Source organism: Ciconia boyciana, chromosome 9 (assembly GCF_034638445.1).
Source record: "Ciconia boyciana chromosome 9, ASM3463844v1, whole genome shotgun sequence".
Taxonomy (NCBI): Eukaryota; Metazoa; Chordata; class Aves; order Ciconiiformes; family Ciconiidae; genus Ciconia; species Ciconia boyciana.
The window spans coordinates 20021073-20047574 of NC_132942.1; the positions used below are offsets into that span (position 1 = coordinate 20021073).

The window sequence follows — 26502 nt, forward strand, 5'->3', positions numbered from 1 at the left end:
AATTTGTGTTTTTTCAGCAGCATGAATATCTTCCTTCTGCAGCTGTAAGATCAAGAAACTGATCTTGCAAAGGAATCCATGTTAGTAGAAATGTTTGAGCTAAAAATCCACTTTAGTGGGACTTCAGCCCTACCTTGAAATTATGTCTACTGTTACTATTTGATTTCTAAATTACCTTTGTTAAGCAGAGAATTAGTTAAGCTCACAAAAATATTTAGCAGCAAAACCAGTCTACTCATCATAGGTGGGTAGTAAGGCTAGTCTAGAGTGAGTACCTATGTGGCCATGATATTTCTGTTAAAGGACTTGCTGTATTCAGTTTTACTGGCATCTCTTGGCTTTGCTGGATGCTGAAGGAAACGTGATGAATAGAAGAGGACTGAGTATTATTTTGTTAGGACAGTGCCATGTTGAGACAGTCATCCAACATGGTGATGAATGCCTGTTGTTGTTTTCTACTATTGTGCCTTAACTGGAAATCACTCAAATCCTTGTGCTGTGGAACTTTAATGTGTACAACCTTGAGGATTTGGGTCCTTTACTACTCTGGGAATTCACCCTAATTTAGTTTTATAGCTAATCTGGAATAGCTCTATTCAGTGAGTTTATAGTTCATGTGTTGCTTAAACAGAGTTGCAGCTTTAGAGAAAAGTGCAGATGTTTGATAATTACTGCTTTTAACTCCATACTATTTTAATCCAGCGTATGAGACTTAAAATGGAGCCTACCCACAAAATTGTATACCAGCACCCTTCCTGGAGGAGCTATGCTGAAAAGATGAGTGTTGAGAGTGACCTGCTGTGCTGCAAAGCAGAACTGGGTGCAAATAGATTTGTTGAGGTAAAGGAATTGCAGGAGGAATGCAGTCACAGCAACTGTAAGTGGGATCTTTCTCCTTGAATGACTGAGACTCATTATCTTCCAGTCAGGGTGAGAATGGGTGTTAACTCTGGTTTCTGTTGTGTAGTGGGTTAGTATAGACTCTTCTGTTGGCAAATCTGATACTTAAATATGAGTCGTAATTCCTCCTTGACTCTTTTTTTAATTTAAAGAGCCAGCTACCTGTTCTCTAAACATGATTACATATTTTTGTTAGTTAATCCCAGGTGTAGTACGGAAAACATCTGCTAGTCCTTTGACGTGTTTATAAATAGCTCTGGTGGAATCGGAGAGGATTTTCCCCCATGCTTTATGAAGTGATAGAAATTATTAAATATGCAGATCTAAACTTAGACCGTTTGCAAAGGGAAATTCTCCCCCAATCTGTTGATGCTACCTTCTGTTATAATTTTTCTAATTTACAAGACAGCTACTTGATTAATCATTTAGACTCCTGAGAATCTCTTTTGAAAGGCTTTAAGTTAAGGTATCTATGGATGGAAAAAGCAAATTTGAGGGCAGCTATAGCTAAAGCTAACAGTTACCAAGGTAGAGAGTGGAACAGCACTGAGAACATGAAACCAAGCTGGATGCCACTTGGTTCCCCAGTAGATCTGTTTTAATACACTGAATGACACAAGGATGGTGGAGTGTTGATGTATGTTACAATCTGAGAGTGAGCTAAACTCCTGTAGTGTTTCCAAGGCAGTGAGGGGGTTGAGACCAAATAAGCTAGGAACTAGCAAATAAGCTAAGGAACTAGCAGCAGTGTGGCAGGTAGGATTTCACTGTTGATAATATGAAATACAACTTAAGCTCATGGTGTGCATTTTTTCGAAACAATACCCAGTTTTCTAAGCCATCTGTGCCCTGTTATGGAACAGATATGTGTATGACCGCATAAGAATTTCTGTGTGGAGCTGATGTCAGGGAGCAAATGAGATGTTAGTGGAAGTTAAAGTAGAATATGCTGTAAACCCTTTAGTGCACCCTGTTCTGGAGTAGCTTTCAACAGCTACTTTAAGAAAAAGAGACTGACACTAGTGAGCTTGTGGATAGCTGATGAAGGATCAGGAGAGTAAGATTTCCTTAAAATTTTTATTTTCCTGGAGATTAACTGGCCAACATTCTCTCCTTATTTCCTTCAGACACTTCTGTCCTTGCTGTTGCTTAGCGCAAGATCAAGAGGGCATTTAGGTAAATACTAAATTTGCTTCTTTTCAGTTATTAAGAAGTCAATAAGAATTAATGCTATCAGGAACATGTGGCCTTGATGGCATGTGTGGGGTTTTTTCCCCTCCCCCTTCAACTGCCTTTCCTGCTCCCCCAAGGGTTCACAGAGTTTTCATTGATTGTTTTATTCTGGGTACTTTTATAGGTGATATCTATGCAGATCTAAGGCTCTAAGGGGGGGAATTCTTCTTTCCATATTTTTTTCTGGATGATACAAGCTCAGCCCAGAAGATCCACTTAAATAAACAGTCTGCAATGTAGCTTTACATAGCAAAAGGGTCAGTTTAATTTTTCATGTAAACAAGGCTAAGGTGTATGCCTATAAAATAGTGTTTAACCTGCATAACACCCAGCAGGTCAGTATTCATCTTTGTGAAGTGCTCTTGATATCTTCAGCTGAAGCTGTAGATGGGTAAATGTTTTTGGTTTTTTTTTAATTGACTTTCAGAAACAGTGTTGTTGAATAGCAGAGGACAGTACTGGTGATATGCTGAGAAGCAAGAAGGTGCAAGTTGGTGTTCCTCTGTAAACGCAACTAATCAAGATGCACAGGCTGCCTGCTCTGTACCTGCTTTCTTGCAAATGTGTCTTTGTAATGTATACTTGTAAAACTGATTTCCTTTAGCATGACTTGAAGACCTAGTGAGTCTTGTTGCTCAATGTTGAAGAGTTGCTCAGGATCTTGGATAATTCATGATGGACTGTGGACATGTATGCAAGTGACAAGTCTCGTATAAACCTCATGTACAATTTACCATAAAGTTCATTTCAACCAGTACCTGATGTCCAGGTGTTTCAGAGTCTAAGCATCTTGAAACAGAAATTATTTATTCATTTAAAGGATGAGAAATTGAACGATGAACTGCAAGTCATACACAGGGGACTTGATGTGATCTGATTACTATAGCCAAGAGGTCCATCCAGCCTAGTGCCCTGTCTCCATGACCCTCATCATGAGGTTTTGGTTATTCTGCTCCCATCAACTTTTTATTAGTCTGGCCCTTGTCTGAGGCCCTGAATTACAAGCCCTTCACCTGGCCTTGGCCAAGCTGCCTGTTAATGACACCAGAAGGATGGAATAAGACAGGAACTCTGGGGGTCGTTTCCATTCCCACTGCTTGTCACACTGTTAAGCAGTATCCTCTGGCTCCTTTGATGTCTTTGAGGAGTGATGGATGCTCTTGGGCAGTGTCTGGTGTCCCCCTCTGGTTCCCTGATCATAATTTTGGACCCTTGCCACCTTTCTTTTTATTGACCCCCACAATAATTTGGCTTCCCTTCCCTGTATTCTCCTCCCACCTTTTTCTTGGGTGGTGGCAGTGTATAAAGCCATCCCTAAAAGGGAAAGCAACAGGCAAGCAGTAAAACAAGCAATAAATGAGAAAAGGTCAGTTGAGTAGCATTGCTTCCCTAAGGTGCTGTGCCAAGCTCCTGCAGTGTAGGAGCTTCCTGAGCCAGGAGTTGGAGCCTGGGCTGACTTCTGTTCTGCAAATGTGTCCAGTGGCTCTCGTGGCTGGTGCCCAGCGCTGGCAGGAGCACTGCTCCACTTCCGAAGTTGGTGGGCTCATCTGCAGGTGCAGACCGTTTGTCCCTTTGTTGTATTCGGTAGGCTCAGTGCAATGACTTAATTTATTTTGAATTTAGAAACCTTCTTGAGAGTTGAAAGGCTTCATAACAAGGTACAAGTAAAAGGAAAGACACAACATATTTTTTGAGAGAGTAAAAAGCAAGGATCTGGTTTGACTGTATGAAAAGCTCTGGAGTGTTTTAAATTTCTGTACAAAGGATGGCTTTGTAGTTACTGCCACTTCCACTTTTTGGAAGATGTGTTTAATTACAAACCACTGCTGTTACAGCTCGAAATGTGTTTCCTAACTAACATTAAACAATGCATCCTGAAAGCAGAGATGTGGGGAAGGCTTTTAGGAAAGTGAGTGTATCCATCCCTTATTTGTTACTCCACAGCACTTCCACTGCTGGTGGAGTCCTCAATCACAGTACTCTTATTTTGTACTGGTACAGTGAAGAGTGCAATACGATTGTGTGGGTGGTTTTTTTCCCCCTCTCCTAGCTGGTGTTAGGGAGAAAAAATAATGACATAAGATGCAATAAACAGTAGCAAAAAAAAAAAAAAGCTGGAAGGTTTATTTGGAGCAAAACAGAATAATATGAATTAGTTGTGCAAGGTTAAAAGCTTATAACGTCAAGAAAAAGAAAGTTAATTTCTGGTCTGTATGCATCAGTACTTTAGCATCAGGTGTTTTAAGCTGTTTTACTTAGTTTGCAGGAATTGCTTAAGATGATTTGATTATGTTTAACAGAATATTGTCATGGGCCTAGGGCCAATGGTTATCAGTGAAAGACGCAGTGTTCAGCAGAACCAGAAGCAAAGTCCTGGTGCAAAGCCAATTGAACAGGATTTCTTAGCTCATCTGTTTTTTGTTAGGTAGCTTTGTCTTGTTTCCAGATCCTGGGAATGAGGAGAAGGGGTGAAGAGAGAAAATGTGTCTTTAATCAGATATAAGTTGGTTTCCATTCAGTAAGTGGCTGTTATTAGCTTAAAATCCTCTCTTTTTCCAGCAAGACCAGCCAAGCAATGACTCCTTCCTCTCAAACCTTCCCGTTCCTCCCTGTTGCTTTTATGAAATGTGGGTGGGTCAGTGACATTTGTGTGTGTGTGGTTTTTGTTTGGTTTTTTGTTTTGTTTTTAAACAAAAGTTGCTTTAACTGGTCATCCATATGCTAAGGCAGTGACTCAAAAGGATTACTGTCCAGGCAGACTGTTGTTAGCTCTGATTCTCATGCACCAGTGTGCACCCTTAGCAAGTTTGTACTTGACAGAAGTTGGTTATGGCTTTGCAGGTAACTGGTAAGCATACAAAAATTAATTGCACCAGTGTTTTTTTTATTATTACTTGCTTTGCTCTTCTGGAGCAGCTGCAAAGTTCTCATCAGTCAGTGCCCTCCGTGCTCTCAGTGTCTGCAGCCGTGTTGACAGTTTGCAGGGAGAGGAGATTGTGTGTGTTAGAGCATCCTACCTTACATATTCTTCCACATAAACATCTTCTAAATGACTGTGACTAACTCATCCAAACAATGCTTATGCATTACATTCATGTTCATTCTTCTTCCTGGGGTTTGTTTTGGGTGGGGGGGAGGGGGGGTGTTTGTCCTCCTTAACTTGCAGCATGTGTTGGTGGAGCTGCAAGTTGAGAGTTGTCGGGGGGTGTGCAGTGATGGTGCAATTCTTCTTCCCATGAAACTAATTCATTGTTTACAGCTAAGAGATGTTGTTGAAGGTTGTCGTGAGCATAAAGTTAAATTCTTGGCCTTATCACTTGTGGGTTTTGTTATTTATTTTTTCTTTAAAAAAATAATTGCTTTGTAATTTTTAGCTAAGACTGACAGTGTTCCTGAATCAAAGTGAAGGACTGAAAAAAAAAGTTCTAAACAACTTTTTCTAGAAACTTTAAAAAGCATTTTACTTTGAAGAATCTTTATGCTCATGTTCTTCTTTGCTTGAGTGAGTGCTCTTCTTTTAGTAGCTTTTGCAAATGGAGAAAACTATGGAAAACTTTTCACTCTTGTAACAGGATGAATTTTTGTTACATAGTTTTTAGTTGCTCCTATGCTGGGCATGCAATTGAGAAAAAAGAGACTAAATTTATTCTAATACAGACTGTCCATTTCCTCCATGTTTAAGCAAATTGTCTCTTATCAAACCTCTGATTATAGGAGTCTCATTTTTTCAAACATGCATGTCAGCTCAAACAACTCCAGTATTTATATACTTCTGACTGTTTAAAAATTGTTAATGAAGGTCTAGATTTAGAAGATGGGGTCAGCTAAAAGCACTGATGGGTATTGCATAACATATCAATTTAGGAATGAAAATGTGGTTTGAGTAGGGTCAGATTCTGGTTATTTCTGACTGTAGCTTAAATGGCACTTATTATTGCAGATTGAGCACTGAAGATGATCAGAACAAAAATACCCAGGTTTTCTTTTCCTTTTATTGCCCGCCATCAGTGGTTTTTTGCAAGCTAAGCAAGAATTAATTTTGTAGCACTGGCAAATTCTTGTGCCAACTGGTAAAGTAGGCTAATTTATAACAAACTTTTTCTTATTTGAGGAATACTTGTGGCAAAAATTAACTTATCAAAAAGGTTGCCCCTTCTTGCATTCATTGCTAACTTAAGGTTGGTAATTGGAACCTGTGCTAGTGTAGTTTGGGGTTCGAAGAGCTGTGCTCTGTAGCAACAGCCTAGTTGTTACATCTTCGCTGACTGTGTATCCCTAGGGTCTGAAATGCATACTCTGGTTCTGAGAGTGGCAGTAAACTATTCTTCCATTCTTTGCTAATGACTTTAGGGAACCTTTATGCAGTTTTCCGCCTCAAGGGTGGGAAGAGACGCTGTGAGGTTGGAAGGGCTCTCAGTAGTTGAATCAGAGTGGTCCAGCAGATGTACAAGTCTCAACTGGGCTCTACTATCCCTCTTCCCAGGCTGAGTCCCCTTGTTTTGTTTGAAAGTGCTGTCCGTATAGGCTTAAATGTGAGAAATGTGGCTGAGAGGGTTGGGGTTTTGGAGTTTGAAGTTGTCATCAATGCAGGGATAAGTTAGTTGAAAGTTGTTTTTTTTGCTTAAAATGCAAGTGTGTTGCCCTTCTGCATGGTCAGAGTGTCACAGTCCTGATCCAAAGAGCACACAGCTAAAATACAGCTGTTAAAAATCTAGTGATTACTTGTTCTGATTTTGGTATCTTTCATGATGTTAGTATTGCAGGTCTTCAGCATAAAATGCACAACATTATTGTGAAGACTGAATTAATGGATTTATTATTAATAATAATCGCTCACTTGCTCATGACACTTTTTTTAGGAAAAGCATGTGTTTTCTAAAAAACCCCACATGTTTAGCAAAAGCATCCATTTTCTTTATGTAGTTGGAATCCTGCTTGAGTTTTGGAAACTGAAGACTGTGCAGAAATAAATTGGACGCTTGTTGGGACATACCGGGATATCCATCTGGACAGTTAAATGGGTATAAACATGAGTTTGGTTCTTGCATTCTTTTAGGATGTCTTCCATAAACTGGAGTCTTAGTATGACATAAATAAGCCCCTAATTGCCATTGCTTGCTGAGAATTGGCTTGCCATGCACCTCCTTTCTAGCTCCTTTGAGGCAAAACAATCCTGGCAAAAATAAAATTATCAGAGCTGAACGCATACGTAACCAAAGGCAAGAGGATGTTGTTAGCACTGGCATCTCCAAAACCAGTTTATTTGTAGTTGTGAAATCACTGCTGTGGTGCCAGGAATACCACAATGAAGCTGCTTGCGCAGAGTGAGCCTTCCATCCTCTTAATGATAGCTGGACCAAAACGAAGGTGTGAAGACACCTGTTACAGAGTGCATTCCTCTTTTTGGAATGAAAATAAGTTACTTGAAGCCACTGTACTATAGCAATTGGGAAGCTGTTAGGAGATAGTACATGCAACAGGCTTGCCAAAGTAGTATCTTAATCTGGTGATATGCTCCATGCGTGCTTTCCTGTGATGGTGCATGGTATAAGATGGGCTGTATTTCCAGAGGGGAAAAGATGACACACTTTCTATGGCACACTGCTGGCTTCAGTAACAAGGCAGCAGGCAGGAGATAACACCCATGTAGAAGAGAAAACAGAGTTATAAACTTCATTGATTTGTGTTCGGACACCAGATTAGGTTGCATCTCTTAACTCAGTAGCAAGGTCTAAACAAATGGAGAAGTAGAGAAGCATTTGTTTGTTACCAGCTCTGCAAGGTGTTCTGATGAGTGGTTTCAGGTGCCTTTCTATAGAGGCCTTCTCCACAAGAGCAACAGAGAGAAACTGATGAAAACAGATTGAGAGCTGGATCTGGAATGGTACTGGTGAGAAATAGGCTTATCTGAACTGGAATTTCTTCTTTTCACTTGGCTGGTTACTACAGTCTGTGAAACAATGTGTAGCAAAGTTGAATACACTCAAATGACAGAAATGTTTTGATAATCAAAGAATATGCAACATCAGTGCAACATCTGAGTTTGTATTCATATTTCAGATTATGAAATTCTAATAGTGAGGATTTTTAAGGAGGTAGTACCTTCATGGCATTTATGGTGGAGAAGGTTTGGTAGCTGAGCAGATGAAATTTAACGTTGAAGGCTATGTTAGAAGAGGAAGACTATCTGTTTTTAGTTGTGTATACTTGGCGTTAAATAAAAAGAGTTTAAATCAAACCTGCTTAAATCCTCCTTGAAAAGCATCACGTATACCAAACATCCTTGACTAGCATCTATTCAGCTGCTGAGAGGAGTAGTGCTTTATTTGTGGAACAGGGCAGGCATTCATTTGGAGACTGTGAAAGGAAAGAGGAAAGAATGAAACTTTTTTCTTTTTTCCTGCATACTCTTAGTTATATGGGGAACAGTTTTGAACTGTCAGTGGCGCATGATGAAGCCCCTGCATGTGAGCTGGGTTTAATATGAAGTGTGCCTTAACCTTTTTCAAACCAAAAATAGTCATAAGATTTGTGTTAATGGTCTATGTTAGATACCCAGTTCCCACAGATCTTTATCTGCTCTGTCTTGTCCTCCACCTTCAGCAAGGCGTAGAGGATCCCTGCTGGTTATTAGATGGGTTAGGCACTTAGGCAACAAACCAAAAGGGTTCCCTTGGGAACAGGGAAGCTGGTTCACTTTCTGGCTGGAAGATGAAGCTGGGTCATTGTGTTGTGAATCCCATTATGTTCCATGCTTGTGACTTGGGTGATGGAATAAGGGCTATTCTCATTACATTGCATAGAATATCCAAAGACAGTCTGCAAGCATGGTAAAGGACAGGATTATCATTCAAAAGGACTGTGACTACTTAAAGAAATATGAGAGAAAGAAATAAGCTGCAAAATAATGCAGTCAAGTACATATTACTGTGCCTGGGCACAATCAGCTGCACAAAATGAGGAACAACTAGGTGGGTAGCAGAAAGGGCATTAAAATGGAGAATGTCCTCCCAGGTATAAAATGTTCTTGTACTGTACTCTTGTTAGGTTTTTTGGATAGCATAATGCTTGAATTCAGCATGTGGTCTATTGTGCTTGGCCCAGGTTAGCTGACCACTGTTTGAATGCAGTCTTCCCTAAGAAAAAACAAAAAGAGAATGATGAATGTAGTTAAAAGCTTTTAGCAAGCAGCATGTCAGGATAGTTAAAATTTGAAGACTGATAGAAGATGACGTGTAAAAGACTCTTCAGGTAATACAGGGTGGTGGGACTTGAGTTGCAGCACAGGAGATGGGCAGTTAGATCTTCTGCCATGTAACCAAAAGATTTACTCTGGTCCAGAGGTTGGGAGGCTGCAGAATCTCCTGGTACGGAGCAGGTTGAACATATTAGCTCAGCAGTGCCTGAGATACCTGCACCTGAAGGCAGTGCTGGCTGTGGGAGTGCAACCTGGAAAAACAGAACCATGAGCACTAGGCTGTTCTGTGATTCTGTTGTGTGCAGATCTCGTTATTGAAATAGTGCTCCTTCATGAGCTTTTTGAAAAGCCTTGGGTGCCTTCAGGACGCTTCTGTAAAGAAGCTGCAGAGCTACATTCCTATGCTTGCCAAAATCTAGAAATTATTTGCATGCCAGTATTCTGGAAGTAGGTATCTGAAGTTACTCCTGAAACCTTGAATTACCAGTTTTTGAAAACACTACGACCTTAGTTGTGGCTTGGAAAGACCACTGTACGCATATCACCTTCAGCGTGTTCACGGCAGGCCAGCTTGTATGGTAATACAAGGTCATGGTATGATCATGGTCATACCAGGCCATGGTATGTAAATGCAGCCCCAGCAGTTTAATACATCCTTCTGCTCAGGTCTGTTCCCTCACCTCTCCCGAGCAGGGCTGCGACCTGCCCTGGGGTGCAGTTCGGGGGCAGAGCTGCTCTTGGTGCTGCTGCAGTCCCGACCTCTTCCCTGTGTGGTCCTACTTCCTCCCTCAGCAGAGTAAGCTGGCAAGGTAATTTTTATAGCTACTGGCTTACTCTAAGACCATTTTAGCTCCCTGAAGTGGCTCACTGCATCAGCTGTGTGCCAGTGTGCGTGCCTGTTTGAGGCAGGTTTGTGTCAGGGAAAGGAGCAGTAGGACTGTGGCAGTGTTTGCTTAAAGTAGTGTAATGGAAACCACTTCTTAAGCTTCAGTTGTTGCTGAGATCTTGATTCTTTGTGTAAAGCAAGGGGCAAGTTTTCCTGGGATGGCTCTGCTTGCAGAGCTGCTTGTTGGCTGGAAATTGTCAGGTTCCTGGAGGCAACAGGGAAATCGAAGTGGCTTCTTTAAACTGCTGTTCTTTCCCTACCCTCATGTCCTGGCAAGTGCACTAAACACCAGTAAGATATAATTGCATTACTCTTGAACTATCTACGACAATAAGGAGCACCATCATGACTAGTGTAATAACCTGAAGGGTTTACAGTTAACGTGCTGGGCTAACAGCATGGTTTAAGGTTGGGACTTCATGTGTCTGACCATTAGATGTGCTGGGAAGGTGTTTGACTCTCTGCAGTGGCTCCATTTGATGCTCTGTTTTCAGTGGCACCTGGTTCAACTTGGCTCTGATGTCCAACTTTGCCTCATGTTTCCACTTGAAGGGCTTTGTCAACGTTGCCAGCTGATGTAGCCATCTCTTCTTGCCATCTCCTGTTCCGCTTGCAGTGGTATCTGTGGTGGCACGGTGAACCAGATGGGGGTCTCAGCCCACCCTGCAAAAATGGATTTATTTCCCTCCAGCCAAATCAGTTCTCCATCTGGTTAATTGCTCAGCTGTGGGGAAAGCTGTGCCAGTACCGAGGGGGTGTAATGTGAAGATGGGAATGAGTTCCTAGAGAGGTGTGGGAGGAGGAACATTGGTTTTTAAGCAGCTTTCCTGCTGCTTGTGAAACCACAGGCTAGGCAACCGCAACTCCTTGTGCGGTGGTGTCTTTCTATATATTCCAGCACTTCAGATTCAGCATTGCTTGCTCTCTTCCACTGTGTGGTCTGTGCTGCTTTGTCCTTGGAATTCCTGCTTTGAGTGCAAGTACTGCTGCATGTCTTGTGCATGGTAGGTCTGTGGTGTGGAGAATCTGTTTCCATATCAGCTGGGTCATCCCAGCTGTCTGAAACCAGTGCTATGCTGGCCTGCAGTTGGGTCTATCTTCCAGAGGATGTCCTCTTTCTTTATGAAATGTTGCAGTTATTGCAGGCATCGTGGGAATCGTTGTGTGCTCTCCAAGAGCCAACAATTAAGCACTCTGCTACAATATTTTCTGACTTGGTTTACTACCTGTCACCATATTTGAATTCAGTGAGGCAAGAGCTTGAGCAGTCACAGGGACAAGGCAGGTTCCAGAGAATTAGGGCGTTCTTGTGGTGGGAGTGCAGCCCTGCTTTAACGTGGCCCTGGCAGTTGTCCTTTTATCCCCTAAACCCACCCCGTTCATACATGTGTCTGTAAGGTATAGGCTGTTACTGTATTCTTCACAAGTATTTAATTGAATAAACATATTTACTACAATGTACAAATGGTATCCAAGTTGTTGCTACCAAACAGTGTATTTGGTATCAACCTATGCTTTTTGGATAAATTTCAATGAAGTTCATACTAAGTGGTTTTATAGACCATTACTTTTGGCCAATTCATGAGCTATCATACTAATGTATTTTCAGATAAATTGCCTTCATTATCCTACTAATACAATTAATGTGTCTTCTCACAGTTACTTCGTCCTGCACTTTGTTTCTGTGAAAGGCATAACAGCATTAAATATATAGAAACACCTTTTACCTGGAAACCTAATGGGCTTTCCAGAGCCCTGGGTATGTTTCTCAGAAACCATAAAGGCTTTCAGCATATTTTTCTTGGCTTCTTACATAGGAAGGATTCACGCCGACCTAACCAGGAGGGAATAAAACAGTGAAATTCCTTGCTGAGGGTAGGATGTTACCGGGGGGTGAAGGGCATTTCACAGCTTGCCCTGTGCCAGCATCTGGGCCGTGGCACAAGCCAGTGCAGAGCTGCACCAGCAAAAATAAAAGGGGGTGACTGGCAGAGAAGGATAGTTAGTGAGTTCACAGGACTTAGACGAGTGTCAGAGGTAGGGTGAGGAAGAGGAGGTGGCCATCCTCCACCCTCCTGCAGTCAGCTCCCTGGGTGGGGGTCTCTGGAGCTGCAGCCTGGTGGCATGCCTTCTGCTGTGGGAGCTGGGACCCTTCATGTGCACCTTCAAGCTTTTTGATTTAAAACTGTCAGAAATGTTATAGGTATGCTAGCATGGATCAGTCTCTTCCTATTCTCTCTTTTTTTAGCTTTCAGCTTTTTAAGTTTTCTTTCTCTCCAGCAGTGTAGGCACTTGGAGCGTGGGCATAAGTGGAAAGCTGAATGCAGGTTAAGTGAATATTCCTGCTTTGCACCTTGCAAAGTTGTACTTCAGTGCATGACAGCATGTAGGCTTTTCAGGGCAAATATGTGTTTTCAGTAGCGTGGCGAGTACTTAATCTATTGTATCATGTCCATGGTATGAGAAAGCCTATGTAATGTCTCAAGGATCAGCCTGCCATGAAGGTGCTGTTGACTGAAGCCAGGTAGTGCTAAGCCCGGACTTCTTCATGCCCTCTCAGGCTGAGCTTTTTGAGTGCCCGAGAGATTTTATTCTTCAATGGGAAACAAGTCAGCCATGTCTGTGCTGTTTCTGTGTGTTTAACTGTCAGTGTCAGTATAGAATGGTTGGTTGTTGGTATGTGTTGTAAACATAATTGGTTACCAAAATTAGTGCCTTGCCTCCTGCTTCTTAAAAATAATGGGACGTTGTGCTTGTCTGGCAGCTCGAGGACATCTGGTGCTGTCAGACTAATCTGTCTGCTGAGATGCTATGCAGACAATGCCCTGTCCAGAGTAAGATTTAAAAATATAGGCTAAAAAGCTTTAAAACAACTTCAGCAGTAGGTGCTTAGGAAAAGGTGTGGAAGGCGACTTTGGAAATATATTTCTCTTCCTGACTTTTTTAAAAATAAAAAGTTAACAAACATGGGTTTAGTTTAATCTTGAATTTTGAGGGCAACCCAAAGCAGGAAGATCTGGAATCAGTATTAAGTCTGAAGTGGTATGAACTGGTTTTATGGACCTGTAAATACTTTAAATCCATTTTTTACTGAAATTATGTTTCTGGTTATTCCTTTGTTGTGCTGTACAGCACAACAGTGTTAATCTAGTGATCTGTTGTAGTTCATTATTTTTACTTTTTTTGGACTACTGGTTTCAAAAGCAGAGCTATTTTAGTAGTTTCACTATACTTTCCCCTAATCATATTTGCTGTTCCATTGGGAAGTTGATATAAAACTGTAATGGGAAGGGACAGCTCAGTGGCAGCTTTTAACAGATCTCTTCATGCAAATCTGCTTTCCCCTCCTATGTAGATGTTAAGGGGAGGTGTAGTAGATACATAAGCTGTTGACTGTGAACCAACTGGATTTTCTGGCTTTATTAGGCTTATATTTGCTATCTTACTTTTGTACTTCCAAAATGTGAATTGAATGAGTTGAGTTAGAACCTGGCTCCTGGTTTGACAAAGCGTTTGGGGTAGTGACTCGTGGTGGATCTGAGAAAACTGGCAGTTTTCTGGTGCTGTTGAAGTCGAGGTGTTCCCTACTGCTCCCCCAAGACCTTGGGCTGTGTCTCAAAGCTGGTCTGGGAGCACAGGCCAGCTGGCCCTGGAGGGAGGCAGCAGAAATCAGGAAGGCCTTACGTGCTTAGCCTCCAGCTTTGTAGGTAAAGTGCTCCCATTACCTGTGAGGTCCTTTTTCATTGCTTGGGGACCACTGATGAGTAGACCAAACATTGCCTATCTTGTCATTGCTCTGATGACGTATTGTGGCTTTCCAGTAGGTTTTGGTGTGGGTTTGTTTTTTTGTTTTTGTTTTCTAACCAAAATGTACAGGTAATGTCTGTATATTGTCATAACAAGCAATTTTTTTAAACTTTCACCAGTTGAACCCAAACTGATATTTCCAGAGACAGTATAACTTACACCGAATGGATGTGTTGTGTGTTTAATAGCCTCCATTTTAAAATACATTCCAACAGCATTAATAATAATAAATTGTATTAATGTAGCTCTCTTCTTCTTCTAGAAATGACTGCTGTTACTGCAGGCAACGTTAACTTCAAATGGGACCCCAAAAGCTTGGAGATAAGAACATTGGCAGTTGAAAGACTACTTGAGCCCCTTGTTACACAGGTGGGGAAAAAAAGGGGGGGGGGGGCAAAAAACCTTAATAAGTATGATTACCTGTTTTGATGTTGTATTTCAATTAAGTAACTTTCAAAGCTTAAATTACAGAAGAAAAAACACTACAATACTAAAGATGGAAAAAAGTGTACAAGTAATTTCTTTGTTCAGTTTTATTGTAACAGAGTTATTGGGCACAAGTCTGGAAAGACTGTGCTTCTTCAGCACCTGATAAGACACAGTATTTCAATTAGAAGTGTAGAAATGCATGTTAGTAACTAATGTTCCATTGCTGCTGTGCTGTCTCTCACCTTTATTTTGGGTGGTTTGCTGCTTATTTGTTGAGTCTTTCAAAAAGCTGTGCTATGTATCATTTAGAAACTGATATTTGGGAATTACAAAAGTCCCTTGCAACGAAGCTGTTAGTGCTTGCCAGAAGTAGAGTATCATAAGTGGTTTTGTTTGGTTTTCTTTCTTTGAGATTTCCTGTGTTTAGAGTTCCGTTTGGAAGGAGGTTCAGGTAAATGGTGAAATGTGTGGTGGGGGATGTTTGCAACCTGTCTAGAACTGCCTTGTGTTGTAAATAGATTACTGACACCTCTTAACCAAGTTCCACCCAAGAAGTATGCTTCTATGGCATTTGTTACTGTTTCAGTATATCTTTTACAAGATATGCATGCTTTCTGTTAACTTCTGCCTACGCTTTGTGCTGGATTCGCGAATAAAAGCTTATTTCTGCATGGTATATATTGCCCAGTGAAATGCACTGAAGAATATAGGAGAGCTGGAGTAAGTCTTGTAAATGTAAGCTATGCATATTGGGCATTTTGAAGATTCTTGGAAGAGACTTTATAGGAGATCTGGAAGAGAACGTGCACTGGAGTTGGTTAACTCATCTTCTTTAGCATTTTTTCCTGAAATATGAAATTTTAAAAAAGACATTATGAACTGGACGCAACTCCTGTTTCAAGCTCTGTTTCCAGTATTAACATCCCTTTAATTGCCAAGCTGCTGTCTGTACCTGCCATTTGTTCTCTGCAGATATTCAGATGGGCAGTTGAATGATCTACTATATAGATTTTTAGCTGGAGTTACTGATGGAGAGAAATTGTCTTACTTAAGAGAAATTGTCCTAATTTGGCAAACTTAACTGAGCAAACTTGTTTATAGGACCTTTTTGTCCAAGCTTAGTGTCTGTAATTTACTCCTCAAGTAGCACAATAGGCTGTACTGGCAATCCCAAATTTTGTGAATGATGTGACTGGCAAAATACAGAGAGGAAAGTAGAGTAAGTGGCCTTGTTGCAACTTGTTCTTTATTTGTAGTACATGATGAACTGAGACTACCCAGTACAAATACTCCCCATTAACTGACAGTGATATTCCCAACTGATGGCTTTCACTCTCTGAATCAACCTACTGAGAAGATGGATTCAGCTCTGGGGACCTTTATGTCAGCAGTCCTTGGGCTTTCCAGAGTAGTAATATTTTTAGTGTTGGAATTTAATGTCCCTCTGAAGTAGCTTTGTATGCATTTTCCTAGACTTAACAAAAAGGAGTGGCGGGGGGGGGGGGGAGGCAAATGGAAAAGTATGTGTGGATTTCGTGACATCTATCTGCATTTGATTGAAGGGGATGGATCCTGATCCTGAGGAGTACCTGGTGGTCCTCTGGCTGCTGGTGACCAGGTCCTAGCAGGGTTTCAGTCAAAAACATAAAACTTGGAAGTATTTCTTGATTGCAGGAGGATTGTGAGAGTGGGGTTTTGATTGTTTTAGGAAAATAATAAGCTCTAGGAAATAATTTGCTCTGCATTTAGTCCATTCGCTGTAGTACTATCTTGGACTGAAAAGATACTGTGTTGCTAGGTGTCTGTAGATAATGGCTTCAACCTTGTTTGGGGTCTCTTATGCCTGGAGAGCTATCCCAAACTAATTATCCCCAACTTGGTTTCTTTTTATGTGGTGCCAAATAGTTCTGGCCTGTTACTGAGATTGCAGTTTATCAAAAATACAAATAGATCTCAATTCTTAAAATCAAATGTTCAGGTCTGCTGCTGTTAAGAAAAATCTCTAAGCAGTTTAGCTGAATTTATAATGCTCGTCTAAGGAATCAAGAAGCATGATAATGTTTAAAGAGATGTGAAAAACACTTGTGTTTGAGTTTAACCTTTGGAACTGGCAATAGTGCCAGTTCACTGGTATTAGTGATATGCTGTCTAGAAAAAATACACGTGGCCTTGCTGTCAAATTGATAAACTTCCAGTTTGTTTCATGGGTTTTTTTGTTTGTTTTTCCCCCCCCCCCTCCATCTATGCCTTTAGGTAACGACACTGGTTAACACTAGCAACAAGGGCCCCTCTAATAAAAAGCGAGGGCGTTCTAAAAAGGCCCATGTTTTGGCTGCTTCGGTTGAACAAGCAACAGAGAATTTCCTGGAGAAAGGAGACAAAATTGCAAAAGAGAGCCAGTTCCTTAAAGAGGAGCTGGTAGCGGCTGTGGAAGATGTTCGTAAGCAAGGTAAGAGCTATGTATCTGATAGCTTGTAAAACTGGTTTTCCAGAGTAAGCAGAACTGTTCCCATTTCCCTTTTGCTGTTATTTCTAATGACTCTGCTCCTCTCCACTTGTGTAGCTTCTTGGCTTCTCTTGCTGGCTTCCTTGAGGAATAAAATGAACTGGGCAGATCTGGAAATTGGATGTCCCAAGTCGAGATTGAGAAGAGAGGCAGAATGGCTGACTCTTTGAAGAGCACTCAGTTTAGACTAAAAAGTAAACTCCCCCCCTCTATAAATGTTATGGAACTATGTCTCAAATATGTCAATAACTTCTTCAATATTTGAATGTATACAAAACAGCATTGTAGGAGGAAGAGCTGAGTGTTGACGTGACAGAGATGGGTGTCTTGAATATGCAAAATGTAAACAGCAACAAACAGAATGCGAGGACCTTGATTAAATATTCCAGGCTTCCTCCCCCACATCTAGTGTCGATTTTTATCCTTTTCTTTTTTACTTTCTTGGAGAAGACCTGCAAGAAAAGTCTATGGAGCTGGCTTACTCTAAAATATGCACTAGTAAATATTGTTGCTCATAAATCATTTATCATTCTTCCAGTCATGAGCCTTTTCTATGCTTCAGTGAAACCCAGTCAACTGGTATTAATGGTGGCTGCTGCTGCAAAAAAAGGAAAACTCATTAGCATTAATTACTTGTTTGTAGCTGAAGTTGCACAGTGATGAAATATTAGCTGAAAATGGTTCTAAGTTGGATGAGCCTGGTTGACAGACCAAAGAAAGATCAACATAGAGCTGCAATATAAGGGGCTAATTGAGTTGGCTTAATTTAACAACAACAAACAGCAGCAAAAGAGACACCTTTGTCTTGAAGCCTTTAATTCTTGGTGTTTGCTTGATTGCTGCTCAGAATTGAGAGTCAGAGCTCATCTGTGAGTGCCTTCAAATGAGTCTTAGTGATATTAGTGAACAAGAGAGCTGTACTCAGTCCTCAGGATTGAGAAGTTCCATTAGCTGAATTTGTAGTTGCAGCAAGAAGCTGGTAGGAAGGAGAGACTGATATAAAAACCTTCAGGATGACCCTTTCACTTGTTTCTTGGCCCCTGCTTGATTTTGAGACTACACATAGACTTGATGCCGAAACCTCTCTGCTCTGTTGATCTCTGACAGAGGAGGTGGAGTTCATAGCTGAGAGGTGCTGGAGTGAAATAACTTCCCACCTTAATGTCGTTTCACTTCTTCCTCCCTTTTTACCGTTTGCAGCTTGCATGAAATCTGGTGTATAGAGAGGATAGCTGTATCTGTTTTCTGAAGCTGCGTGGATGATGATTAGACTTGAGTGATTTGCCTGAATACGTCTGGTGCCTGCTGCCGTTTGTGGTGATGCAGTTGCAGCAGGGCTGGGCTGCTGGGACAGCACAACCAGGGATAAAAGCCTGTGCCCCGTTATGGTGCTTGTGTTCAGTCAGGTTTAGCAGAGCAGCTCTTCATAAGGAAATTAAAAAACAAACCTTTGAGGAACTTAGAAGCAAATGGTGAAAAATGAGATGCAACAGAGGGAAGGCTTATTGCTGCCAGTGCCCAGGGGAGGACTGCAGTTCTCAGTGCTAATAACAGCAAGGAGATGCAAACTCTCAATGTACATGTTTATATACAGTCTGTGCACTTCAGAAGCTTTTCCAGTATTGTGGTAGACCAGTTGAATTAATGAACTGGAGAAATGAGCGGTGTGTAATACAAAGTCTGTGCATGTGCTTAGCAAAACTTCCAGTGCCTTTATCTGCCTTTTGCTATGGGGAGCAAAAGTGGAGAGGAGAATTTGAGTGCCTTGATCAGCAATAGGGTGATCATTAACTGGCAGCATCTGTGTGTCTGACAGCAGCAGTAGGATTATAGATGTGTAGCACAATTTATCTTCAGCAGAAGACAGGAAAATAGAATTAATAATGCCTCTATTTAGAGTAGGAAGAGGTTTAGTTACCATAATAAAAAAAGATTAATGAATGTAGACAGAGGTTATGAAGATGATTAGGACAATAGATAACTTGTCTCATCAGAGAAAATTAAAAATTTTTTTTAGCCTAGCAAGAAGATGATTGAGAGGCTACGCGATTTTAGCGAGCACGCTTGTTCATAAAATCCCATTTGTTGGGGGTAAAAACAAAGAAGTGAAAAGAGCTATTTAGAATGAATGATAGTATGACTACATACTAAATCAATATAAGTGGATCTTCAAAGTCTTCCTGATTTTTTGCAATGGAAGAATAAATTACAACTTGCTTTAAATATTAAACAAGTTCATGAAATATCCTAAAAGTGAGATTCCTGGCCCTTTAAAGCTTTGGACTTTTTACTTCTTCTAAAGTAGTGAAACTTCTTCAAATAAAATTTTGAACAGAATAGCAGAGACAAAGAACCAAAGTGTTTTTTCAGAGTGGATCCTGCTGTGGTTATAGAAAAGACTTAGTACTGGGAAAATGTCTGATGTGAACGTCTCGGATTTCAGCATCCTTACAGTGTTTGTTACATTGATCTCTGCCATTGGAGTTTTGCTGGGTAATAGAAGGGGCAATATTGGTCTTGCCCGGTCTTACTCCCCCCACTGTGAGCTCTTTGTAGGGTTTTACCTTCTTATGAAGCGTTGAAGACTGACTGTACGTTGAAATGGTCAGCTCTGCTGCTGCTGTTGGGAGGTGTTTTGGAACTGAACCAGTTTCTTACCCAGGTGCTTGGCACTGAGACAGGTTGCAAACTCCAGGGTCAAGAAGGAAATTTCTTCTGGGTCAGGCTGACCAGGCTATTCCTGTTTTCCTGGAGTACTGATGACCATAGTTCATTGCCTCTATATATCTGTATGCTAGTGTGGGGATCCAGGGTATTAGCTATGCTCTTACTGTTGTGTTTCTTCCTATGGTAATATTACACCAGAAATTAAAGCTTAAAATTAAAAAGCTTAAGCCTATGCATAGGGTTTGAGGTAAGAGAATGGATGCATGGTCTTGTGAATCCAGTGGACTTTGATCATGTTTCATGGTTGCCAATGCAGGGGAGTGAACCTACTGATTCAGTGTGGTGTCTTTCCACCCTGTTTTTCTGAGTGAAGCTTTCTCTAAAACTGCACAGTGAGGCAAATTATGAAAGGGTAAAACATTTTTTCAACTGTACGTCACCCAAAATGCATGGCTTAAGGATTTCCAAGGAACAGGAGGAGGCCAGTTGTGGAATAACTTGAAGTTAAACACTGAATTCTTCTTGGAAAACTCAACTTTAAAATTCTGTTGTGACCAGTTAGCTTAATTTCTTGGAAGGGTGCAAAGAGTTCTCAGTTTTTTTCCTGCAAGAAAAATGTTTTGGGAGTATACCACTTGTATTAAAGTAATCCTCCAGCCAAGGACTTGAGGTCTTTGAAAAGCCGTTACCTAAGGGAGCTCTGAGACTGCTCTTGGCAAACTGTAGGAGGAGTGTTGTAGGCAGTACATGGATTTCACTGAAGACAAGTTTAAGGAATTAACAGAAGCTTTTGTTGCCATAAGTATCAACTCCCATGTTGATATGGCAAAAGGAGATACCGGGCCTTGTCCTTTATAGTAGAAAGCAAGGGCAGCCTGTTGTGACACTCATGGTGGACATTGAAGGTGGCATTAGTGGTAAGATAGGACTTCAGTATCCAGAATAGCAGAGTCTTCAAACTCTGATTTCATGCTTGCCTTCATTTGGTGGGGAATAGGCAACCTCTAGGGAACTGTGATAGGGTGTTATGAGCAGGTAGAGGTATGGCCTGATGGCACTCTTTGTATTTCTAATACTGCTGGCAAAGCAGCCTGGAGATAGGCTTTGAACTGGAAGGTGCTAAAGGGTATAAGGTGATGTGTGGGCATGAATTTCTAGTTTGGAAATAAAAAAAACCATCAGTGCCTGTGTGTGTCCTAGGTCTTCCCTTCCCTGCCTTGCCTTGCCTGTTTTCTCTGCTGCTTTCCCGTTCTGTCAGTGTTGGTATAAAGCCCTCTCTGTCATGGTCATCATATACCGCACTGCTGAGGAGGATTAATAGTGCTGTCTGAAAGTGCTGTCAGACCCTGTGGGCATGGTGGGAATGAGACTAGAAAATGGTAATTTTCTTTTGAGGGACTAAAATCTTACTATTTCTGAAACGAGCTTTGTTCCATTAGATTTAATTGAATTCTTAGTGCTTTATTGACAAGATCATAGTATGGCTACTGTTGCATCTTCTTTTCTCAACTCTGTTTTATTATCTTTCCCTTGTAATATCTAGTGAAAATCTAAGGTTATATTGGAAAAAATAGATTACTCATATAAGAATTCATACCAGCTGTATAATCTGAGCCTCATAGTCTGACTCTTCTGCAGTGTATTTCTTTTAACTCTTGAAATCTTGCTTTCAAACTTGCTGTGTTACCTCTGGTTCAGATTTGGAAATGAGACCGTTATGCTGGATCCAATTTGAACTGCTAAGGCGCACACATAATGCAGTAATTGCATGCTTAGGCCAGGGCAGAGTTCCCTCTTACCCTTTGAATCTAGCCAAAATAACTGCTCCATGTTGCTTTTTCTTTATAAAAGAAGTCAGAAAGCCAGCTTTCTTTAATTTGCAAAAAAATATATATATGTAACAACTTTTAAATATAATCTTCCTTTAATTCTGGGAAGCTGGTTATCTTTTGACACCCTGACAAGCTGTTTCAAACTCACTAAATCTTTTGAAGTCTTTCATTAAAATAAAAAGGAATAGCATTTTATTTCAGGACTGGCTTGTAAGGTTGCAATTTAAGAGATGGGTAGAGGATAATTTTGGTTTTTAACCTTGTTAGCAATTTCTGAGTTGCAGATGGAGTGGCCACCTCACTAACTTGTTTTAAATAGGGAATACAGTAAAAGAACATTCTTCTCTCTTGGGATTTGGAAATGTGGGAATTTTACATATAAGTAAATAAGGGATGAAATATTTGTAGTGAATTTTGTTTCTGGCATATATCCTTAAATCCTGAGATTGTTAATAGATTCCGTACTTGTGGTGGTGACATTAATTTCACTATTATTAGCCTCTTCCAGAAGGAATAAAGAAAGGGTCTTTATATCAGCTGCATAGGGGTTTTGTAATCTCATGGCTGGTTACCGTTTTTCAGCATTGGAGATGCGTTGTCTTTCACCCATCTGGAAATCTGAGGCTCTTAACGCTTGTTAAAATAATGAGTTGTGTTCCTCAAAGTTGGGTAAGGGATATGATATTTATAGCTGGTCTGTACTTGGACAGAAGCTTTTTTCATATGCCACAATACTGAAGTAGCATATTTTTTTATCGTAAAATGTTATATGCCACTCTTTGTCGTATTATTTAAGATGATGGAAGGGTGTTACATAGGAGGGAGCATTTGAACAAAATTGAGTATCTTGATGTAGTTGCTTGGACAGGCTGGCAGCTGTGTTTGGGCTGTATTTAGCTATGAAGGTGTAGAGTGCTTGGGTGCTAGAAACTCTTCTAGGGCAAGATATTAATTGCTTAATGGTAAGTATGTGGATGGTTAACCCCAGGCTCTCCAGTTGTAGGTATTTTTGAGTAGTTAAAATAGTAGTTTTAAAAAAAAGTCATTAAGATTGAAACACTTCCCATACTGGGGATACACTGCACTGATTGCCTAGCTGTGGGAGCAGGCAAGCCACTGGCAGGATATTTTGGTGGAAATCTCTCCCAGCCCTATTTGGTAGTGGGCTCGATGGGAGTCACTGTCAGCTTTCGCTTGTGAAGCGCTATTTGAGGTTCTTGTCTTCTTGTCTGAGACATGTTATTTTTGTTTTGACATTTGGCCATATGGACACTTTTTCATACAGGTTTGGGAAGCCTCTGACACAGCAGTTTGTGTTTATAACACAGCTTGCCTGCTTTCTGGTCATCTCCAGTTGCCCACAGATCTTTGGCCTTGAGTACCTAGCATTTTCTAAACTAAATCCTAGCTGTTCACCAAATGTTTCTGAAATGCAAATTGATCCAAGAATAATAATGTGGATTCCAGAACTTGCTGCTCTGTAGGAACTGTGGTACTGGAAGCAAAATGCTGCACCAGAAAGGGGGGGAGAAATCCAAAACTTACTCCTCTGACTATATGCAGACATTACTTTTATGCTTTCCAAATGCCTTCTGGAGGAATTTCTCTAGCTGTGTAAAGTGGCCTTTGCTTTTCATAGTTAACCAATTGCATTGTTACTATCTGAAACCCAAATTCTTTCCTCCTGCACCAGATGCAGACCCACAGGCTATGAAATGTTGAAGCGTTTTACTAAGCGGTGCCTTGCTTTGAATGCAAACCAGGGCTTATCCAGCCAGGTCATTGCTCGGAGTTGTTTACAGTCCCATGAGCTGTGGTGTTTCCTTGTGTGTTTACAGTACTTTCTGCTGCTTTCTGCTTAACTCCTACACGCACACAAATCAAAGCTTTTGCTTAAGCTTTGAAAGCATTGCAGTTTGAAATAACTGCAGTCCCGCATGTAATAGCAAAGGCATGCTGAATTTGCCTCTCCAGAGGATTCTGGCATGTTAAAACACCTGTACAATTGGAAATAAGGACCAAAGTGTTATTTCCCAGCCCTTTCTCCCTGTACAAGCCCCTCTACCCTGGTACCATGTGGTAACCATACTTTGAGGTAGCTACATGCAATCTTAATTGCTGGCTGTATTTAAGCAAACTCATTTTGTTTTCAAGGCTTAGATTGGCTTGCCCAGGAATCTTTACAGTTCCTTAAGAAATGCTGTGTCATGTTAAAGTCAGACCATGTTTTCCACTTGTGCAGGTGACTTGATGAAGAGCGCTTCGGGGGAGTTTGCAGATGACCCCTGCTCCTCTGTGAAACGAGGGAACATGGTCCGAGCAGCACGCGCCCTCCTCTCCGCTGTTACTCGACTGCTGATTTTGGCTGACATGGCAGATGTCTACAAGCTGCTTGTTCAACTTAAAGTAGTAAGTGTAGTTCTTTGCTGTGATTCACTTTGCTGTGCCTGGCATGCCAGGTGCGCTCTGTTAAGTGGCTTAGATTCATGCATGTGTGCTGACCCCAGTGCGTGCACTGTCAGCGGCTCGCTTCTGGAGCAGGGAGGTTTTTAGGGTTTTTCCTCTGAGAAAAACATGTGCAATAGGTGTTTGTCACTTTTTTTACACTCATCGTCAGTAGCTTTTGACACTGTGTTGTACTTTATTCTGGATGTTTAGTATTGAAACTAAATGCACTATGGTCTGCAACAGCAGGTGATAACCAGCTTTTTTTCACCTTAAAGAAATAATTTGGCTTTCCAGTACTCCCTTGTAGCTACTAGGGATGAGTAGCTCCGGTAGACTAAATAAAATGAATGTGAAATATTTGAGGAAGCCCTCTCTTCCCATGAGCAAGAGGGTGGGTGGGTGGCTTGTACAGAATTTGAAATGAAATGAGATTCAATACTGGGCCCGCTTTTGTGGCAGGGCTTTGAGGACTCTCCTTGTGCCCTTCAGCCACTGCCGCAGCTCTGCCGGGGCCCTGAGCTCCTTCATACTCTTTCAAATGTGTGTACTTGGCTGTCTCTGGTAGCTGGTGACTATGAAGTAGTAGCTAAGCCTTGAGTACTATTAGCCTTTGAAGTATCTCTCTCCAAAAAATAAAAGGCGACAGAGGAAGATTGCTTTCTCTGTCTGCTATGAAGTACATTCTGAATTACTTCCTGAACTGTGGACTGTATTACTTGGAAAAATATGTGAATATATATTCTATTAGGTGGAAGAAGGTATCTTGAAACTAAGAAATGCTGGCACGGAGCAGGATTTAGGTATCCAGTACAAAGCCCTCAAACCAGAAGTGGACAAGCTTAACATAATGGCAGCCAAAAGACAACAGGTATAGTCATGGCAGCTCTTTATTCTGTATATTATTTCTTCTTTTTCTTTTTCAAAATGTGAAAATAAGGCAGCCTTGCTGCTCTTGGACAGTACCCATTGCTGCTAATACTTTGGTTTTGTTTTACTTTATTGCCAAGTACTTTGTGTTGCACTCTGCTGTGTTTAGGAATATTTGAGCTTGCCTGGTAAGTAGAAAGTCTGCTCACCTGTAGTGTACTGCTTCTGACAGAATTTGTTCTAGTAGCATTTGTTTATGTTAATGCTTTAGTACCTTAGTGAAATGCTGCTTCCCAAGACTTGCACTTCCCATTTTGAAGCAGTGCAGGTGTGGGTAAGGAAAGAGAATTGAGGTGTGACTCGGTGTCTGGTGCACTTACCACACTGCCTTTGTGGTTTGCACAGATGGACTGAACATGTCCATTTAAACAGGGAGCAAAAGTCATGGCTGGGCACAGAATTACAACTCTTTCCAAGCAAGTGAGTGGCGATGCTTGCACTGAAATGCCCATTTGAGAAGGAGTTTAAAATCCTGTTTGTTATGTGTATGTTCTGTGTTTGGATAGCTTGTGCTTAGCCTTAAATTGTGCATAAAACTTGTTTTGTTCAACAGCACTGTTGTGACTCATTCTTGTGTAGGTAAGTTTTCAAAAGAAAGCAGAGGTGTGAGCACTTATCAGAAATAGCATAATTCTTGTAGAGCATTTCTTGTTTGTTCTGCTGGTATATACAAACCGAAACTGCTTATGCACCTCTGACACTGCTTGGTTTTTTTGCACAGATTCATCTGTGAAAATAAACTGGGTACAGTCTAAAATGAATAGCCAGTTGGTTATGTATCTAAAATCTGATTGCAGTAAATGGGAGTAGGGTTGTGATGGCAATGCAATAAATGTCCTTAAACTGCTTTGTGATGGATTGTTCCACACTAGGGGAAGTGGTTGTACTAAATCTGTAAGCCTGCTTGGAGTGCCCTCCCTGCTTAGTGTGCATCTTAGAGGTCACATATTACCCATTCATTTTGAAGAGTCTGTCAGATTTTTTTCCTTTTCTCAGTAAGGCAGCCCTCTTCTTCATTTTCATCACCTCTTCATAAGATTTAAGAGGTAACTTTAAAATGTTCATACTGCTAATAACTGTGTTCATTCTTCCTTTTATAAACTTACTGCTCATGCTGGACTCGGAAGCTTTATCTATTCATAGTGCTTCTGTTCCAAAACAGAAGTGAGGGGACTTCAGAGAATTGCAGCAGTGAGTGTTTGGAAAAGACCTGTGGACTTGCTTGCTAATCTTAAATTAGTGGTAATTGTAGTCATTGGGTTAATTTCATCTCATTGGAGATGAACAAGAAGTTGAATGAGATTATGTTATTCTAAAATTAAGTACACAAGTCTCTTGAGGAGAGTAAGCTTCCATCTTCAAGGTGTGATGAAAAAGTTCTGGTTGTGAGTCTTGGAGTTTAATTTAAAGAAGATCTTGCTGCTTGTGCAACTGCAAGACAAGGTTGCAGGGGAAGCCTCTTGTTTATTTGATAGTTAAAAATCAGCTTGGTTCTTAAGTTATCTAAAAATGTAAGGTGTTCTGTTTTGAGGATTTAGGTTTCTTTGTGATTCTGTAGATGCAATGTGAACTGGAAGGAGTGGGGAGAAAAATGTATGCTCACAACTTCTGTGTCCACCTGATTTATAGGTGTTACCAGCTTTCAAAATGCTGATTGTCTACTGTGGGA

At 40.9% G+C, this 26502-nt stretch overlaps 1 protein-coding gene across 1 annotated transcript in view; it reads left to right on the forward strand.

Annotated features, from left to right (window-relative positions):
* Positions 1 to 26502, forward strand: part of CTNNA1 (catenin alpha 1) — a 121813-nt gene that overhangs the window by 2221 nt on the left and 93090 nt on the right. The window contains exons 2-5 of the mRNA XM_072872072.1: positions 14287 to 14393; positions 16707 to 16902; positions 23701 to 23867; positions 24655 to 24774. Of these exons, the coding sequence (XP_072728173.1) occupies positions 14289 to 14393; positions 16707 to 16902; positions 23701 to 23867; positions 24655 to 24774 (588 nt within the window). The 5' untranslated portion in view covers positions 14287 to 14288. The remainder of the gene's footprint in view (positions 1 to 14286; positions 14394 to 16706; positions 16903 to 23700; positions 23868 to 24654; positions 24775 to 26502) is intronic.